The sequence below is a fragment of the Porites lutea genome, chromosome 7 (genome assembly GCF_958299795.1).
Source record: "Porites lutea chromosome 7, jaPorLute2.1, whole genome shotgun sequence".
NCBI classification, from domain to species: domain Eukaryota; kingdom Metazoa; phylum Cnidaria; class Anthozoa; order Scleractinia; family Poritidae; genus Porites; species Porites lutea.
In genome coordinates, this window is record NC_133207.1 from 23,283,058 (window position 1) to 23,302,819 (window position 19,762).

Below are 19,762 nucleotides of genomic sequence, written 5' to 3' on the forward strand. Positions count from 1 at the left end.
AGCATGCACGTCGTTATTCGGAAATTATTACATTTTGCGTTATTACATTATGCGTTAGAAAAGTTATTACAATTTGCGTTGAAAGATTATTATATTTTGCGTTGAAAATTTTATTACATTTTGCGTCAATGTTATTACATTTTGCGTTAGTATTACATTTTGCGGCGATTCTTATTACATTTTGCGTTAATATTACATTTTACGGCGATTATTACATTTTGCGGCGTAACATACGTATTTTAAAAGGCATAGCCTAACTTCCTTAGAATTATTGAAAGAAGAAATCAGAACAAAAACATAATTTTTAAAGCCCAACTGTATCAAAAACTCTTGAAAGCCGAAGGGTTCAGAGGACTTGGAAGGGAAATGTCTACAGAAATAAATGAAAAATACGTAAATCGAATGCGACGTTTGTCTACATAAAACAAAGTACCTTTAACTGTAGTTACTGCAAAAATTATCGTCAGCTTTTCTCTAGAATGTAAGAAAACTTTTTCAAAACTCGATCGCAACTTTGAAAAGGTCGCAGTCACAAGCAAAACGCCGGCAACCCGCGACAGATCTTTGAAATGGCGGGAAACGGTAATAACTTCCGGTCACGTGAATTTTTCACTTCCCTTATGCAAGTGTAACTTAACGCACTGAACGACAAAAAGATGCAAATTTACGCAAAAATGGAGAGCGGTTTTGCAGTGTCTTTTAGCGTGTTATCTTTCCTAGTGATTATCTCGTTGGCGGTAGATGTAACGCTTGAAAATGTAGACGATCACTCACCATTTTCAGAGGAAAATGAAAATGTGGCCCACGAAGACGGCAACAAAGTGTTTTCCAAGGAAGAGTTGGCAAAATACAACGGTGAAGATGTAAGAATGTAGCTGCTTGTAGCAGAATAAGAACTCAAGAAATGAAGATGTTTTATTTTTCCTCATTTTGGGTTAAAGTGGATTCATCTAACAGAAAGCAGATACGATGCATCATATCTTAAAAAAAGATTTCATGACAGCGCAGTTTTTGATAATAGAAAAACGCTGCTTAATATTTCCGCTTTCAGTGGTTAAATCCACAAAAATTGTTTATCTTTGTTTTCTATTCCAGCCTTCTCTGCCAATCTACGTTTCAATCAAAGGAATTGTGTTCGATGTTTCGGACTCCAGAGGTAAGATCATATTTTTAAAGTCTCGATCTGTGATTTATAATTTCTAAATTAGATATTGGTAATCTTTAATACAAGTCATTATGAGAGTAAATAAAAAAGTTAATATAAATATGGAATTTTCCCTTATGTTGTAGAAGTGTATGGACCTGGAGGCAAATATAATTTGTTTTCTGGTAAAGATGCGTCAAGAGCACTAGCAAAGTGGTCGATGTCAAAGGAAGATCTAACTGACGATTTGGTGAGAAAAGTTTGCGTGACAACTTGCGTCATAGTGTAGAATAAATACCTTGAAATTACCCTAATCATACCACCGGTAGCAGAGTGGCGCAGTGGAAGCGTGCTGGGCCCATAACCCAGAGGTCCGAGGATCAAAACCTCGCTCTGCTAATCCTTTTTTTTCCATGCATTTTTTTTTCTTCCAGATTCTTTTTTCGCTTGCTTGTAAATATAAATTCACTTTTGCTTTATTTTTAAGGATGATTTATCGGACGAGGAACTGACGCGTTTGGATGGTATTTACAACAAGCTTTACGTGGCAAAATATCCTAAAGTTGGATACCTTGAAGGACATGAACCCCATGACGAGGATAACCTAACATCGAAAAAGAACGTGAACATCGAACTGTGAAAACTTACACATATCTAAAATATTGAACGAAAAACTTTGGAACACTTCAATAATCCTTATTTGTAAAAAAGCAACAACAACTTAATGTCATAGCACCCACGCCAGCTTCTCCTCGTTTTGACCAAAGGAAAAGTTTGTTTTCAATACCTTAGTAATAGTACAAAAAAGCACTGAAATCTTTTGCTCAAGAAACAATACCGTGCACACCTACGAGCTAGACGTGTAAAAAACATCTGAAGTTAAGTTTTTCATGTCACAGTTAGGATAGAATCCAAAACACTCAGGGAAGAGGAAAAGGGTCACCATCCCCTATCCCAGCCCCACCCAACAAATGTTATGAGTTGAAAAAATTTGTTGAAGATTCTAGGGATGCACCTGTTTTTCAGATCAGTTACACAGTAAAACCCTGTTATAAATACGGACACTGAGGGTGGCAGAAAAAAGTGTTTGCATTAACAAGGTATCTGTATTAAGCGGGTGTCTGTTTGTATAAAGTGGTGTTTGACTGTATATTTTTTATGCACCAGATTTAATAGATCATCTTTTTAAGGGTAGGGAAAATTTTTTGAGGTATTGTGCCTCCTTGGCATGAATTTTCTAGAGCCATTTTCCCTTTGACTTGCAGCAGTAAATTTTTTTTAAAATTAATAATGTAGACCAAGTATAGGATAGATCAGAGAGGAAGACCTCCTTTTGCACAGCACAAGTTTGATGCCCTGCCTCGGTTTAAGATCTTCTGAATTCTAGTCTTCAGTGGCACATTCCTCCAGCATACGTTTTTTACTGTAAATATCCCATCAGTAAAAAATAAAAAAAAGAGCTCAACTAAACTTTGTTATCTGAAAACATTTTATTATCAGCAAAGCTTGGAGCCTCTAACCCTATAATAAGGCTGCCGGTCAATTGCCATGGATTGCTCTTTTGTGCTTAAAAATCTCTCAGCTAATCAGAACAGAGGAGAATTTCTATCAAGCGAACAGCAATGGTAGATGGCAGTGTCAAGTGAAGGTAGTTTAGGCTATTCATCAAATAGTTTTTCAACTACCGCCTTGATCAAGTTCAGAGTCACCAGATCAAAAGGAAGAATAGTTCCAGTCGAAAACAGCAAATATTTGCAAGAAAAGATCTCATGGGGAGGCTTGCCTCCCTTAGATCTACTGCTAACTTTCACACTCCAAATAGTTCTCTCATACATCAGTAATGTAACTATGAGATTGCAGATGGCCATTGAAAGTCTTTATAAACAGACTCTCTGTTAATAAGTCAAAGGCAAAAGATTTTGGAGATGAAGAAAATAAAGGAGGGAGGGGATGCAGGTAACCTCCTTGACCCTTCCCACCCCTCAAGCTTTTCTTTTTCCTCTCTTATCCCTGGAGACTGGGTGATGCAGATGAAGGCAGGGTGGGAGCAGGTAGTCCTCTTGCCCCTTCTTACCCCCTGTGCCCAAAGCTCTTTTTTTGTTTGCTCTTATCCTGCTTATCTCTAGGTACTAAGAGGGCTATAAACAGACCATACAATAGCAGGCATAAGGACCACCACAGTATTTCAAGTTGAATTGTAGGATCTGAAGAATCATGTGATATTTCCATGCTGCTGCATTGTCTAATTTTAAATTTAATTAATGTGTGCTTCACTGTTTATAGGCATGAAACAAGAAGACTTGATTTATTTTTCTACTCAATAATTTAACAATCATTATAATTAATTATTCAAGCATGGCTTGCTAGCACATTGAAAAAATGGTACACTTCATCGGTGTCATAAACGGCAACTTCTGAGCTACATTCTGTGCAAGTGACAGGATGGTAACGATCCGTCGACGCTGCACCAGCAATTGTAGTCAAATTGCTATCATTGTCCATTTCATGTACTAATTTTCCTTTCTGTCCCTTTCTTCTCTTTTTTCCTGAGTTCCGTTTCTGGGGAGGCTCATATCGTAAAACTTCATCCTCTACAACTTTACAGTTCATAACAAACATTGCTCTGTACTGGTTTTTGTATATCTCATGCCTGCAATAAAAAGGGGGCAAACAAATCAACTAACATAAAAATAAAAACATAATGATAATAATAATAATAGAGAATCCGTGCTAAGAGAAAACTTATGAGGTGCACAACTCTTATTGATAGCCATTACTATTAGTGTCCTTATGAATAACAGTTCACTTTTATCATATCATACCTATAGAATAAGTGGAAATGACAAACAAAGCCAGTTGAATATATACTTATGCATTCAATCCTGGGTTATTAGACAACAATACAAACGCCCAGCTTTAAATAAGTGTCCCTTTCAAATTAAAACTTGGGGCCCCTCTTTAGGCTAAAAATTGTATTCCCTTGTTATTAGAAACTTCAACCCCACCACACCTTACTAATTAATATAGACGTCCTGTTGGGGGGGGGGGGGGGGGGTACATATGTCCCTAGTCTGAATTTCAAATACAGTGGTACCCCGGCTTACAGCCACCTCAGTAATACAGTCTCCTCTTTATTACCACCACTTTTTTTAGCCGACCGGCAAAACGACCATACATTTTCTTGTAAAAAAACCCTTGTTAATACAGTCACCTCATTATTACCGCCAAATTTTTTTGGCCCATTGATGACCGTATTAAATGAAAGTTAGAGAATTTATGTATCGGTCAAATCGAAGCTTCAACATGCCCCCCCGGGCAAACCCCGGGCATTTGACACCTTTGCCGTCCCGGGGAGGAGGGAATTTGATTATCAGAGTCTTCCAGGGGGTGGGGAATTTGATCTCCATGTGTTAGGGGTGGGGAATTTGAACTGCACCCACGATTTCATCTGAAATCTCTGGCGTGGCGAGCTATCATGGGGGACGCGGTGTTGGAGGATTTTCGTGGAAAAGATTGGGCCTTTGTGGCCAATTGGTTACGAGGAAAGGGCTTAAACAAGCTTGGTTTTGAATATATGAATGTATAAAAGTTGTGTTTACAATGACCTATTACCGGCGATTCAATGTAACTATAAAAAGCTCAGCAGAGGTCAATATTTCTTTGACTTGCCGCATGTATAAGGTGAGCGATGATTCATGTCAGTGAAATGGTCATGATGTAGTGGGTGGGATTTTTTTTATAGAACGTTTTCTATGTTGCATGACAGACCAAGAAAAGCTGAGCATTCAGTGACCTTGTGGCAGCGATTTCCGCCGCTTTGCACGAGAAGTTTGTTTGTAGTAAATATGCTAACAGTGTTTCTCAGTTTTTGTTGTTCGACAACTGAAGGCCTTTCTGCCGTCCTTCTGTCATTATGTGCCTGTGAAATGTCCCCGGGGTGGGGGCATTTGATCACCTGAATGGACCCTTGTGTGGGGCATTTGAACGGCATTTTGGCCTGGGTAGGGGGGAATTTGAACAATAATTTTCAAAAAAGTCAAATGCCCGGGGGGTTGCCCGGGGGGGGGGACATGTTGAAGCTTCGATTTGACCGATACATTACTCTGGAGTAAATTTTTGCAGGAAAAATGTTTGCGGTAATTTTTATTTGTGGGAACTTATTTTTCCGGATAGCGGAAAAATCACAAAAATTAGAACCCGCAAAAATTTTGCGCCACGCAGTAAAATATGTCAAAAAGATTGTCTTAGTTGCCCTGTTTAATGTTATACTTTTGTTCACTTAATACAAAGACACTAACACAATGAGGCTAAAATTCTAAAGAACCAGACAAGTGCCCTCAAAATGAGCATATACCTTGGCAGAAGTGCCTCCTTTCAACTCAGGAAATTAAATAGGCACCCAGGGTACTAATTTGAGCATTTACATGTAAGGAAGTCAAAGAGGCCCTCTTAGAGGGGGAGGGGGGGAGGGTACATATGTCCCTAGTCTGAATTCCAAATATGGTCTATGCATTTTGAGGAGTTTAAAAAGCCATGTCCCTGTCAGAATTTAACCTTTTTGTTGTTGGCCACCACTTTTATCTAGTCTTATATTGCTGTTTCAAGGTCACGTCACTTGACAGAATTTTATCCTCACTCATCAAAGGCCAGAATCATTTGTTCAGAACTAACCTCTGGCAGTCAATACACAGTGTTGTCATGCAGGCTGGACAAGATAATATAGCATCACTAGATGGGACTTTCTCCACTTCCTGTTTTGATGTTCTGGCTTTCTTTTTATTTGCCGGACTTGTCCCTTGATTTTCATGGGTACTTGCACTGTTTTTTGTTTGCTCACACACTGTAATAATTATCAATGAATTAATGTGAATATATATCAATAATTTCTCATATCACCTGGTGATGCCAATTCCTCTCATAATTCACATTGAATTTTTCTTTGTAATGCTCCATGGAGAGCGGCTTGACAGCCTGGTTTTGAAGGCCTTCAGTGAGTAGGCATATCTTTCTAATTTAAATGTGAATACATATTAATAATTTCTCATATCACCTAGTGATACCAATTCCTCTCATAATTCACATAGAATTTTTCTTTGTAATGCTCCATGGAAAGTGGCTTGACAGCATGGTTTTGAAGGCCTTCAGTGAGTAGGCATATCTTTCTAATTTAAATGTAAATATATATTAGTAATTTCTCATATCAGCTAGTGATATCAATTCCTCTCATAATTCACATAGAATTTCTTTATAATGCTCCATGGAGAGTGGCTTGACAGCCTGGTTTCGAAGGCCTTCAGTGAGTAGGCATATCTTTCTAATTTCAAATTGGGAAAACAGAGGAAATTTCTGGTCCAGGTTGATGAAGATGTTACAGTTCAAAATTAAATTCAGGTTAAATTTTTTAACCCAGCTTGATTCTCAATTTTCTGTCTCCTTGCCCTAATTCAATTATGCAAGGAGACAAAGAAAATTGAGAATCAACCTAGGTTAAAAAATTTAACCTGAATTTAATTTTGACCTGTAAGATAGACATGTTGAGAAGTTACAAGCAGATATATCCTATGTACATCATCCTTGACCATCGAAAAATTTATTTTGACAATCCGAAATGGCTTAAAATAGTTTGTCGGTGCCATTGTCTTCTGCTTGGTAGAACAGTAGAGCGAATGTTGCGATGTCATAAAGTTTTCTTCGCTGGTTTTGCTGTAAATATCCAGTTTAGTCACAAATTGATGGAGCAATCTGGAAGAAACTTAATAATCCCCAGCTGTCTGGAATTTTCCCAATAAAACAAAACCAAGTATACAGAAATAATAATTGTACATCATCCAATAATAAGAAGAGTAAACTATCACATTATTTGACTCAAAGTCAGTTTTCCACAGTCAAGTTGACTGACAGATAATTATTATAAATAATAAAATTTCTACCAGTTGTTATACCCCCCCCCCCCCCCCCCCCCCCCTTAAACAGCATAAGAGAGGCTTTTACATGGAGTAATAACAAAATAATCAGGACAACTAAAGGTTACAAGTGCGAAATAAAGAGGGTTAGGAGCAACAGGTTGTGACGTCAAACCTTTTTGTCTGTGGTCACGTCTCTGTTTTATAACCCACTTTTCATCCTCATCATCCATGTCTGGGTCATACAAAAGTTCATCATTTGTTAACATTTTCCTCCGTTCTTTAGACTTTGATCCTTGCCCACCAACTAAATGCTCATCATCTGAGCCTGAGCTAAAGTAATCTTCTGAATAGACATCATTTGTTTCTTCAGTTGTTCCATTGCCGTCAGCTTTTGCACTGGCGTCATTTTGAGGATTTTCAGTGTGCAGGATGGTCTTCTGTTCTGCATTATCACCTAAAATATTTATTCAAATTTAAATGCCCTTGTTAAGTATCATACAGACATTTCCCATGATTTGTCTCCAGTAGTAAAGCAGACACAATGAGCAAAGGTTATGGCTTAATGGATGGACAAATTTTTCATAAAAAAACCCCACAATTTTTTGTTAACTAAAGCCTTAGGTTAGTTCCTTTATTTACAGGAATATGGAACCTCTTTACCCGGTTTATAAATCTTCGTAAAAAATTAAGGAGTTAACATTTTAGAAGAGCTTATAAAGGAGGGGTTTTATATCCAGGGGGGGGGGGGGGGGTTAACTGGAATCAGTAAAAGCACTTGGAAACAAGCTGTAGCAGTGTAGCAGAACTCCCTTACTGGGGGGGTATTTTAGAAACAGCTTATCATTAGCAATTAGGCTTCGTGAAAAAGGAAGCTGGGGATCAAACTAGGGCTAAACCATTGAAACCTGAATAAAATTTTGACCTATGACAAAAATAAGAAATGATTTTAAAAACTTCTCATCAGTATCCCAAAAAAAACCTTATGGAGAGCAGCCAGCAAAAAATGCTTTTATTATTTGATTGCAGTTAATAGCTTAAATTAAAGATCAGTTAGCCTCAAGACCAGTCTCAAAGGAATGAGGTGTTACTTTTAAAACTAAAATTAAAAAAAACTTGTGCATTAACAAAAATCACTAAGAAATTTTCAAATATTACTTTTAGATAAAATAACATCCTAGCCAAAGTGGAGCCAAACTGGCAAGTACGGTATCTTTTCAAAAGACAGTCTCAAGTTTTGAGTGAATTCAACTGGGCAGATGTCCAGTTACAATTCCCAGGAAACTAATCTTCCTTGAAAATATGTTTAAATTAGTTATTCATACCATCGTTGGAGATGTTTACACTTATGTTTACTTTTTCTTGAATAGCAATTGGTTGTCTTATGCTTGTATCTCTTTCTAGTGATAATTTGCTCCACATTTCTTGTAAAAAAATCATACTAATTTTAAAGGCACTTAATTTTTAATTTACATATTTTAAATACATGACTTGATTGTACTCCTTATTCCCAAGTGTTGGCTAATTTTAATTATTCAAAAAAATGTTTTGTGTTCCTTATAATAAGAAACAATATTTTTTCTACTATTTCTTATTATTGAAGAGAGAGTCAACTGGAAGCCAGACTTAATCATAAGGGTCTTCTGACCTAATATACAATATGATGTAAACCAACAACTATACTGGAAAATTACAATAAATTACATCAAACTCAGAAACCATCCAGTCAGCACCTAAATTGATGACCAATTACAAGACTGAGTTAACAGTTCCTACGAGCAAACCTCAAAACCACAAACTAATAACTGTTGCATTGCTGTTTGCAGTTTAGTTTGCTCACACCCTTTTGGCTTTTTCCTCACAACACAATAACTTTCCTGGTATTTCTGGTGTTCACAGTTTTGTGAGTTTCACAGTAAAAGAATCAGAAAATCTGATAACAGAGATCTGATATAAAAAGATAAAATTTTGTCGTATACTTGGCAAATTTTTCTGACGTTTGGTTCTGAAGGTCTGTTTCTAAGCGTAGAAAAACATGTGTACCATGTGCATCCCAACCAGAATTTCCTGGTAAATGGAAGCCACAGCCAAAGACACGTTCTCTATTAAAACTTACCATGTTTATTTTCATAGGCCTTCATCACATTTTCCATCTCCATCTCCATTTCTTTTTCAAACTCATCTTCACTGCTAGAGTGTGACTGTTGTTTTTGATGTTTTAATAAATCTTCCATTCCAAGTTCATCCTCAGAACTTAAGGATTATAGTCCAAAAGAGAATGAAAATAAGGTAAGTTTAAAATCACCAACCAAGGATCACAAGGATTAGTAAAACATCAACACAATCAAAAATTACATTAAGGCAGGGTTCATAATCGCGATTTTTTCTTTTGGTGCGGGGCATGGGTTTTTCAGGTTAGATTTTAGGGGGGCTATCAAACATTTCTGCCAGTGTAACTGAAGGTACAATTATACATGTATAAGGAGGGCCATCCAAAAAGTTTCAATCAACACCGCCGAGTGCTGTGTTCCTCTCTCCTCCACATCTACGTCACTAGGAGGCTGGGGGGAGGGGGAAAGGGAGCATGCAGGGGGCGATAGGAGGCGATAGGAGGCGAAGATGGAAGGAGGACCACCCTTTCTGCTCTCCCATCATCCCCATGTGGTTATTGTTTTTGTCTAATATTTTTATGTGAGATTCTATTCATGTCAGTTTGTGGATTTATAGACTGAGGAGCATGTAGAATAAGGACCCATGACATAAGAGGTTAAAGGAACATGTGACTTTAGATGCAAGTAAACATGTGCGGAGTTCTGGTGCTTATTCAAAGGAGGATACTTAATAACAGGGGAGTTGAAAAAAAGGAGGGGGGCGTAAGGGTTTGCGGTGATGCGGTTTTGCGTTATTTTTGGTGCGGTTTTGCGGTAATTTTTATTTTAACTCGCGGTATTGCGGTTTCAAAACACTAAGCGGTTTGCGGTTATTACAACCTTTAAGTCGCGGTTTTCGGTGAAAAAAAAGTGTCTGCGGTGATAACACTCTAGAACGGTCGGCATCCGGTTGTTTTGCAAGCGCGAGCCAAGTGTTTTGTTTTACAACGCATCAGGGTTCATTATATCAGCTTACAATTTAACTCTGTGGTTTGCAATTACGGCCTTTTCCAGTTAATACTTAATGTGATTAACCGTTTTGGCTAAGGACGCGTCGACTTCGTGAAATTCCATGCCGGATGTTAGCTCGTACAGCCGTACAGCCGTACAGCCTCGTGTTCTCATTGCTTTGATTCAATTCCCAACAATGGCAACTGAGGTCGTCGAGGTCGCAACTGAAAGCGAAGAGGACGTAATAATTAATTGCGTGGCAATCTTCTATGAAGAAGGTAAGGAAGGGGAGAATTTCAGAAGAGCTGTACGTTTTAACAATCGTCTTCTCCACTGAACGTGAAGTCTTTACGAGACAAGAAGGTCACAATTCCAGAAGAAACATTTATTCCGCGTTCCACAACTAGCACAGGGTCATCCAAAGTAATCAGTCACCCAATGTAAGACGTACAGGATCAGTGACAGAGTTTTTCAAATTAAAGTCAAGGGAGATAATCGATACTCGTTCAAGTACATGACCAGCATACTTGGCATTTAGTTAGTAGTAAATAGAGTACAACAGTGTAGTACAAGATATCGTTAGTGTTATGATATCAGAATATATCACAAGTCTTGCTGACGTCAGCTTTCATATTGTGGCCTACATGTACGCGGTTTCGGTATTCGGGAAAAAATCCTATGCGGTTTGCGGTTTTTTGGCGTATTTCTGTGCGGTTTTGCGGTTTTCAGACCCCCCTTACGCCCCCCTCAAAAAGGGGTGTGACTTTTGTTTTCTAAAATCAACTTAGGTCATCTTGATGATGACAATGATCATTTTGATGATGATAATGATAATAACAATAAAAATAATAATAATAATAATAATGTTAATGATTAGTAATGTTATTAGTATGGGCAGAAGCAGGCGTTATATGCTTCAGGTATGGGCAAGGGAGAGTGTTCACAGGAAAGACAAGATAAACCATGGCATTCCAATAAATGGAATGTTCACTCTATGTGAGGAAAAAAAACATAAAATATGAAACATTAATTAAAACATTTTGTAAGATTTGTATGTATGGCACAGGTGCAGGGTCTTTTATCAGTTTTTATCAGTTTTTTATTTTTTTATTTTTTCATTACTATTATTATTATTGTTGGGGTCTATAACAAGTGACCACCGTACGCACATGACACTGTTGGGCAAATGGAAAGCACTCACAAAATGTGTCAACTCTGCATTTTCCACCCGTGGGCCAAAGAAAAGAGATGTCAGTAACAGCTGCCTAAGTTATAAACATCCTTATCATTCCTATCCCCCCACTCGACTTGGAAATTGACGCCTCAGTACGCGTGGTTTTGATTTTACGTCAATACAACGTAGATTGAACATTCTTTCTGCATGCTTTCGAAATAAAATGGGTTTATAAAAGGTTAACCGGCATATAAGCAAGCCACAGAACGCGACTAACCAAAGTAAATGATGGATAAATCCACAGGTATATGTGTATCGACGTTGTTAGATGGCCGTCTGTGAAATTTCAGGAAACAAGAAATCACTCAAGTGTTTGTGTCAAACAAATTTTCAACCGGGCGGCGGTAATATAATTTCGCGTATTAGTCGCAAAAGCTGTGATTAACTGAAGTACCTCTCGTTTTGGTCATCGTCTGAGCTGCTGAATCCTCCAATGTTGTAAGGGTCTTCGACCTCCATCATAATTTCTTTCGAATATTCATACCTTCTTCCCCCGTTTCGTCTCGTCTGGTGACGAATTTTCTCAGCGGAGACTGGCACGGGTGACTCGTTGATCGACAAATTTTTTCTCCTTACATACTTCAATAGAAGCAGTTTTTATCAAGTATTGAGAATTTGATATAGATCAGTTCAGTGAATTTGAGCAGAGGCAAAGCAATTGTTGGGAGGAGTGAAGATGGCGTCTAATAGTACGGCGAAGACCACGTGCATTAGCTGCGAAGATTTCTTTACTTTACATCGAGCTCAATTTCTTTCCATCGGCTTACCCGAGCAATTATGGGAAAGGCTTTACAAAAAGCTAACTCCTATTGCAAGCTGTGACACAGCAGAGGTTTTTGAGGTTCGCGAAGGAGGACAATTTGGTTCCCCGGGTCGTTGGTCTCTTCACGCTAAACGAGCTTTGCAGAAATTCAGCGACGTGTTTCTTATTGAGCACGCCTGGTCGAGTGATGGAGGCTCGACAGCAAAGAAGAATTTGGAAAAATCGCCAGAACTTTTGGCGAGGATGAAGGAAATTATGCAACGCCCTGAAAACAGCGCTAGCGAAATTGCCTCGAGCGACGAATCTCTGCTAGACAGCTCCCTGGTTCTTTCACAAATTACCGGAATAGACAAGAAGAAAGCTGAAGAAGCTCTTCAAGCGAGTGGCAGTGATCTAATCGAGGCCTTGTGTCAAATCACGGACGATTCTTATGAAAGTAAAAAGCCATCGAAATCAGACAGGTCAAAAATTATGGCCTTCGAGGAATTCAAGACGGGCTTCCTTCACTCGGTTGGAATGGAAAAAGCAAAGCTTCTCTCTAAGGAATACGTGGAGAAAATGTACTTAAGGTACAAACGAGAGAAGGAGCAATACCCAGACTCTTTGTGCTTTGGAAAAGGAACAACCGCGCAGTATAGTTGGCTTGAAGAAGACGAGGGCTCGATGGCTGTTTTTGTTTCGATTCCAGTAACGACCAAAAAGCGAGATGTTGTAAACAAATTGACAACGAAACGATGGACTTTGGGCTTGAAAGGTTTTCCGCCTATTATTGATGGAGAGTTTTACGGAAATGTTTGCCCCGATGAATCGTTTTGGACGTTTGATTCTCCCGGTTTGTTGGTTATGACTTTGCAGAAACCGGAGAATGAAGAAGCTGAGTTATGGCCAGTAAGTTTTAAATTTATCTTACAATTTTTAGCGCCAAGTGCCAAGCAAAGCGTGACACGGCTTATTCATTTCAAGAGGTGCATAGTTTTCGCATTTTTCTATCGCGGCGTCAAATCGCGATCTCAACAGTTTGCTACAAGGTATTTATGAACTAATTATATTTAACTTCTGAACAGCGACAAGTTTGATGAAGCTCACTTTAGTTATTGAAGCCAATATTATCCTAAACAGAAAATTTGATGTTTTTTCTTGAGTGGCTTTGCCATCAACTTTCAAGTGGTTAAAAACTGATTCCTTAATCATTTCTGATATTCGTATGTCCATCTTGTTACATTGTGTACAAATTTACAGGCCTCAAGCATATTGCCATACGTGATGTCGTTTTGTATTTCTGCAATCAGTTCTCTTGTCTTCATTTTGTTTTCTCAGATAAGAATTTTGAAATACCAGAGAATTTTTTCTCACTAAGAAATTTTTGCCATCTTGCATAGTTAGTATTTCGTTTCGTTTTCCTTTGATCGCAAAACAAACACTTTAAAACACAGCTTAATAAATATTCACTTCTCAAGGGAGTGGGTCTTGGTGTTACAAAACCACACCTGATGGCTATGTGAGAAATAAATGTTGCATATAGGGGTATAATAGCTTTTGATAACACACAGTAACACCCTTCTGAAAATATCCGTAAAAAACGTTATGGGGAAATAAATCACATATTTAACTTCCCATGGTGACTGATGAATCACGCTGAAGGATTCATCTCGACATGTTGTCTTACAGTATCTCCTCATGTTTAGGTCTCAGTTGAAAGCCTCAATGGCAAATGAATAAATTTTCTTTGTAACAAAAGCTGGAATGCGTGAATTGCCTGGAGACAATCCGTGTGTTGAAATGACATATGGATGACAATCATCAGCTTGCATTTTTCGCATTCAGGGTAAAATGAACAGGTTTTTTGCATTGTTGTAAGTCATTTTATTGATAGGTAGCAGCAGAGTTTCACAAAAAGCTGACAAATTAGATTTTTATAACACGCTTTGCACTCCTGTTGTCTTTGTCAAAAGGGTCTTGCATTAATGTTAAATCCGTAAGTGCAACCACTTAAGTCAAAGCTGCTTAGCTGTACTTTATTGCTCATGTGCTTTTAAAATTGACCTCAGGAAGAAACTGTAGATTTCTATCTTTTGAGAGAGATATAGCTTGGCTTTTTATATTCAGCATATACATGTACCTCCAAAGCCATGTTTTCTTGTATTAAAGATGGTTGAAAATGATGATGTTGAATGGATTCTGATATATATCCCCCAAAAAAATTTTTTAAAGAGGGCATTGATAATATTATTGTTATTCTTATTTCTTAAATGTGTACATGTACAACATTGATTAGATGCTGGTAAAATAATATTCTCTGTTTCATTAAAAGCATTTTTGTAAGGGATTCATTTTTGCTGAATTCCAAAAGGTGACCTTGGGTCAAGACTCTGATATGTCATTGGTTTTTTAGGTGCTTAAAGACAGGAAAATATTTTTACTGATTTAAGACTAGCTAGATATTTCAAATCTGTTGTGACTGCAAATTGTACTCTATGAATAAATGGCACCTAATTTTGGCACAGTTTGTGTTTGCCAAAAGAAAAACAAACTTCATTGCTCACGGAGGGAGACATTGCAGCCTTATTAGTGAGAATGCATGGCAACTAAAAAACCAAAGAAAAAAAAGAAGGGAAGTCACTGTGATAGTGGATGAAACAAAATGGTACAGACTTCAGTGAATTTGTTTTTGTACTGACTAATATTATTGTTTACTTGCAAAGTGTCAATAAAAAATGATAATTTTTTTTATTATGTAATAATTGTTCTTCTTGCTTATCAGGTTTTAATTAAAGGTGAGAAACACCTGACAGAAAAGGAAATTTCAGATCAGGCTAGAGACGAGGGGCAGAAAGCAGACTGTGATAGGTATGATGTGTTGGAGAATATGTGGTACTACAACCAGACCTATTCAGCAGTCGGTCCAGATGGAATCAAGCAAACACCTGTTTGGTATGTAATGGATGAATGCGGATCAGCTATTGTTCACTCCACTCATCCTAATGTCAAGTGCTCACCATTTGCTTTTGCTGTGACTGGGGTGTTCTATTCTCTTCTTTGGCCTCTAGAAGACATAAATGTTGGCGATGTTTGCACTAGAAATTTTTGTCCTCATTTGAGTATGGCAGAACCACAATTACAAAGAGATGCCCGTCTCCTAGCTTTTAGTTCGTCGTTACCTGATGTTAGTCCCAGTCATTTTGTGGTTGATCTGGCAAAATTTCCCTCGTTACCAAGAGAGAACAATATGGTGGTAGATGTCAAGTCGTTATCAACACAGCCTGAAAGTGTCAACTGTTCCCTTTTGAAAGCTAAAAAATTAAACTTAAAGTTCTTTTTGGAAAAGAATGGCCGGGAGAAGAAGCCAGTTTTGAGAGATTTGGGTTGTACTCTTGTAGAGTCTTTAACAGAAGCTGAAGCTCTGTGGTTAGAAAAATGGAATGTTTTGGGGCAAAGAATCCAACATAATGCAAGAATCAACCGACTTGGAGGGGAGGAAAACCTTTTGCATCGCCATCTGTTAGCTGCTCATGTGCAGGAGACTTGGGGAAATGTACCCTGGTTCCCCATGTCATATGACATGTCTATCCATTTATCAGCTTTGTGTGCTGACCATTACAGCAGAGCAATCTCCAGCTACTGGATTTTACGAGCAGCAGATCCAAGTTCCTTCAGTTTACGACCAATTGTCACCAGTGATCTGCGCAGGGTTTTGAGGTGCACAGAGATGGGCCATTTGGTGGCTTCCTACTGTAAGTAGAACAATGCTAGGATAACACTGTTGGGTGTGAACAAGGTCTTTAGTTTATCCCCCTACTTACATACAGTGCATATGATTTATAGTGAAAGACACTGCTGGCCAGCATTGTTTCATTGTTAACTTCCCCTTAATTACATTTAGCCATTTACCCTTTAGTCTTGAACATGCATGTAGATTTAGTAAAACATTTTAAGGAAAAAGGACAACATTTTTCTATTATTTTTGATCTAGGAGTTCTGCCACCATAATCAGTGTAAAATGTTGCCGTTGGAAGCAAAAGTTTGGCTAACATTGTATGTTCAACTATATTTTAGATTGTGCTCGAACAGCAATCAGCAAGAAGAGACGATTCTGTCTACAGTATGCAGTAACAGTGAAATCGCTGGTGCCATTAGAGGTCCTTGTGCAAAATACTCCACACGTCAAGCTGGCAGAGAGGGAGATAAACCAGAATCAATTCTTAGATGAATATGATTCGTCAGCTCTTCTTTCATCCACGTCAGATGTAAAGCATAATGGGGTGGTCAACCACAAGGTGACACACAGCGAATTTTTAGCAGACTTCAGTGCAAATTACTTGGTCAAGGGGAAAATGTCATGGGATGATGTTCAGGCAAAGATTTACAAGAGCATTGGTAAGTTGTTTTATGCTGTGGCACCAAGTCTGTGCTCTTTACAAGATGGCAGCCGCACGGCAAGAGATCTTTGTGCCGTGTATGGTGTTGATGTTCTCATAAAAGACAATTTGGAACCGCTTATCATCGGAGTGGATCCCACACCAACTTTTGACAGTCCAAAGTGCTTTTCTGATGTCCTTGTCACAGCATTTGGGCAGAACGGCGAGTGCTTGGACAGTGTAAACATCAGCCAAGTGTCTGTGAGGTAAAATAATCAAAGGGGACCTTTTGTTGTACAGGAATGAAAGAGTACCGGGTATTTAATCATCTTGATTGAGAGTGTTAATGTAACAATACAAAAGTTGTGTATATGTAAATAATCACCCCATTTACGTAATCAATGCCATTCCCTGTATGCAAAATTGCTCTTTTTTAGTTTCTTCCCATGAATTACAGCATATTCATTGTCACTGGGGAGCTTCACCCTTATAATCCCCAATATCCACACTCAAATTCTGCAGACTGGTGTGGATGTTGCAGTTAATTTTTTATCTTGGTAATTTTTGTTTTTCTTTTGTTTTTGATTATGGTAATGTATGCCAATGAAGTTGAAACAAAGGAAAAATACAAATTACCTGAGATAAAAAAGTAACTACAGTATGTACATTTCTTTTTACTTTGTATTGATGTTATTATGAAAAAATTTATTTTGGTCACTCTTGGGACTTAAAGGGTTGAGCAACCACGACAACCATGGCAACGACGTCACAAAAATAATTGGCTTTATGAGAAAAACAGCAGCTCTACACAAGCATCACACTTTTTAATACATCACTTTGGCGTTCACTACAAAATGAAGTAAAACCTCATATTGTGGCATTTTCTGGAGGACTAGAACATAAAAAATTATGACAACAACTTTTCCTTTCTCGTTTAAAACCTGTATAAAGTCCTTAAGAATTCAACTCAGGAAACAAAATGACAAATGTGACATAGAGGAGTAATTTTGTTATACCGGGAAGAAAATGATAATACAAATGACTATTTACTAACAATAATGAGTTTATTTGATTCTGCATTAGTGAAGCTGACCTTGCATGATTATGTCCATACACATATAGAGCAATATTAATGACTAAGATTAGATGAGGAATGCTATTACTAAATATAATATTTCTAGAACACTGTGTTATCAGCTGATAATATGAATGTTGTAACAGCCCATTTGTTTGGTGCATGTACTGCTCCACATGCTTGATGATAAAATTGCTGCAGGCTTCACAGTTGATTATATTAGACTGTGTTAAATCTATCATCATGAAAATTTTAGTGTTTTTTCCTCACGTACGTTAAATTCCTTTACAATACCCAGTCACAAATTCATTCTTATTGTAGGATATATTTACATTTAGTGATTACTCTTTTATTTGTGCATAAAGGTTTTTAGGTGGATTTAAAGGGTAATCAATAATTTATGATTCACCATATTTTGTACTATTTTATTTCTTCTCACTAACACATGGCGCCAATACGTACATACAAATGAATATAATATATTGTTATTTTTTCTTCGGCAAGATCAGTGAGCATTACTTTATTTTTTTCTGGATGTGTACAGTAGTGTGTCGTCAAATTCATAAGCCTGGTCATTGTGAACAAAGTTTGCTTTATTTTTTGAGTATACTGTAATTTGTTAGACTTGTGTCTCCTGTTTGTTTCCTTTTTCCATAAGGAGTGATCGTTTTAAGAGGTTCTCAAAATTAGCCATTTTTCATTTTTCTGTAATGTTCATTATAATGATGTCCTTTTCATAGTTAAGATTCTCTTTGCAGTATGCATGTCTGGATTAAGATACTTGAAGCTTGAAAGTACTAACTCATTGCTTAACTTTTTGTAACCCATAATCAAATTTATTTTGTCCCTATATTCTGGTCTTGACTCTCATTTTAGTCTAAAATTGACTGGGTCTCTTGAGTGAAGGTGCAAAAATTATTTTATAAGCCACATTTGCATGTGTCAAAACAAGAAAATTTGTTTAGTATTTTGCATAACATTTAAGACCCAGTCTTAAAAACTTGCCACCTGTTTTAGTCAAAGTCGCAGTATTTTTATTGTGAGTCTGCATAATTTTTTTCAAACTTTGAACCCACTCATATACAGTGACATTGAGTGACTGGTTTCAAAGTTCTCAATAAAATGATTATAAAATACCACTACTTTGCTGTATTCAGCTGTGACAGCTGAACGTTTTCCACCATGTATGATAAATTGGTTCACAAGCTTTGAGCTGGCATGAGATACAAGTTTTTGATCCACAAGCATGAACTTGCTCCAAGAGAGAGTTGACCAGTTTAGATTCAGGCCTAGGTTGTCAACAAATCTTTTGTCCTGATTAGTTAGTTTTACTTTTATGAACACATAATCTTGTCATATGTGCAGCAAAATGGTGATCTTTCACCTTGAAAAACTTTAACTGGGTAGAAAATTGTTCATTTTGCTTTTTAGTGGCTGTGTGACAATTTATAGTTAATCTCTTTTGTTATATTATGTGCTAACAAAGCATATTTCACAATGTGCTGTTTTTGAGAAAATTTTTTTTACTGTCTATACATGTACTGGGTATTCTACTAGCGAGTGTCTTGGAAAACCTCTGTTTTGTTTTGTTTGTCTGCTTCTCCATTTTCTTAATATTTAAGCAAACACCCTGCTTAACACTGGAAGTTTGTCTTTGGACAGGTAGTGCAAAATTATTAATGAAGTTGTGAATTGACCCCTTTTTGGCTATTCTAAAGAAACTTTTATGAGTGCGATTTACTAGTGTGGCTGTTGTTTTTAGACTTTAAAACAATGGCTACATTTGTAAATTGCACTTGTAAAGGTTTTATTAAAGTGACCCTAGTGTAACTGTGAATCTTTCAATGCCTTTGCATCTTTTTTTTTTTTTGCCAGCTTGTCCAAAACGCAAATATTGTTGCTCTTACGCTCCACTTATGTGTTGGTTTTTGAGTGGTAAAATGTCATCTGTTGTGGGGTTCCTGAAACCGATTATGTAACATAGGTGTTTTTTTTTTTCATGTTTTAACCTTAATTTTTTATTTGTGGAAATGTCAATTTCCCATGGAGAATAACAACTATTACAAAGTTGTTTTTTTCCACTTTGTGAGGTGGCAATTAGCTCTTAACCTGTCTTCAGTTCTAAATCCTTAGGTTCTAGAATGAATAACCCCTGCTGGTACAGCCAAGTAACTAGTACAGGTACTG

General features: G+C 37.4%; 3 protein-coding genes and 1 non-coding gene across 4 annotated transcripts; 3 read left to right on the forward strand and 1 right to left on the reverse strand.

The window, feature by feature from the left end:
• The first annotated feature begins 626 nt into the window (after positions 1-626).
• LOC140942532 (uncharacterized) lies at positions 627-2,614 on the forward strand. The gene is made up of 4 exons (XM_073391448.1): positions 627-863; positions 1,096-1,156; positions 1,291-1,394; positions 1,632-2,614. The coding sequence occupies exons 1-4, from the start codon at positions 657-659 to the stop codon at positions 1,782-1,784; spliced, it is 525 nt and encodes a 174-aa protein (XP_073247549.1). The 5' UTR covers positions 627-656; the 3' UTR covers positions 1,785-2,614.
• Positions 1,472-1,543, forward strand: Trnam-cau (transfer RNA methionine (anticodon CAU)). The gene has a single exon. It is a non-coding gene; the product is annotated as a tRNA-Met (tRNA).
• A 747-nt stretch (positions 2,615-3,361) lies between the features above and the next one.
• LOC140942531 (E2F-associated phosphoprotein-like) lies at positions 3,362-11,912 on the reverse strand. Its single transcript, XM_073391447.1, has 5 exons — positions 11,777-11,912; positions 9,164-9,300; positions 7,223-7,504; positions 5,816-5,984; positions 3,362-3,794 (listed from the first exon to the last, which is right to left on the reverse strand). The coding sequence occupies exons 1-5, from the start codon at positions 11,842-11,844 to the stop codon at positions 3,494-3,496; spliced, it is 957 nt and encodes a 318-aa protein (XP_073247548.1). The 5' UTR covers positions 11,845-11,912; the 3' UTR covers positions 3,362-3,493.
• Positions 11,913-11,996: 84 nt separating this feature from the next.
• Positions 11,997-17,114, forward strand: LOC140942530 (tubulin--tyrosine ligase-like protein 12). Its single transcript, XM_073391446.1, has 3 exons — positions 11,997-13,033; positions 14,907-15,876; positions 16,199-17,114. The coding sequence occupies exons 1-3, from the start codon at positions 12,059-12,061 to the stop codon at positions 16,768-16,770; spliced, it is 2,517 nt and encodes an 838-aa protein (XP_073247547.1). The 5' UTR covers positions 11,997-12,058; the 3' UTR covers positions 16,771-17,114.
• Positions 17,115-19,762: the final 2,648 nt, after the last annotated feature.

Excerpts from the sequence above, each read along its gene's own strand:
- LOC140942532 (XM_073391448.1), top strand. The coding sequence starts at position 657 with ATGCAAATTTACGCAAAAATGGAGAGCGGTTTTGCAGTGTCTTTTAGC. Across the intron at positions 1,157-1,290 it reads CGATGTTTCGGACTCCAGAG|AAGTGTATGGACCTGGAGGC; the intron begins GTAAGATCATAT and ends CTTATGTTGTAG. Across the intron at positions 1,395-1,631 it reads AAGATCTAACTGACGATTTG|GATGATTTATCGGACGAGGA; the intron begins GTGAGAAAAGTT and ends TTTATTTTTAAG.
- LOC140942531 (XM_073391447.1), bottom strand. The coding sequence starts at position 11,844 with ATGATGGAGGTCGAAGACCCTTACAACATTGGAGGATTCAGCAGCTCA. Across the intron at positions 9,301-11,776 it reads GACGATGACCAAAACGAGAG|TTCTGAGGATGAACTTGGAA; the intron begins GTACTTCAGTTA and ends ATAATCCTTAAG. Across the intron at positions 5,985-7,222 it reads ACGTGACCACAGACAAAAAG|TGTGTGAGCAAACAAAAAAC; the intron begins GTTTGACGTCAC and ends TAATTATTACAG.
- LOC140942530 (XM_073391446.1), top strand. The coding sequence starts at position 12,059 with ATGGCGTCTAATAGTACGGCGAAGACCACGTGCATTAGCTGCGAAGAT. Across the intron at positions 13,034-14,906 it reads AAGAAGCTGAGTTATGGCCA|GTTTTAATTAAAGGTGAGAA; the intron begins GTAAGTTTTAAA and ends CTTGCTTATCAG. Across the intron at positions 15,877-16,198 it reads CCATTTGGTGGCTTCCTACT|ATTGTGCTCGAACAGCAATC; the intron begins GTAAGTAGAACA and ends ACTATATTTTAG.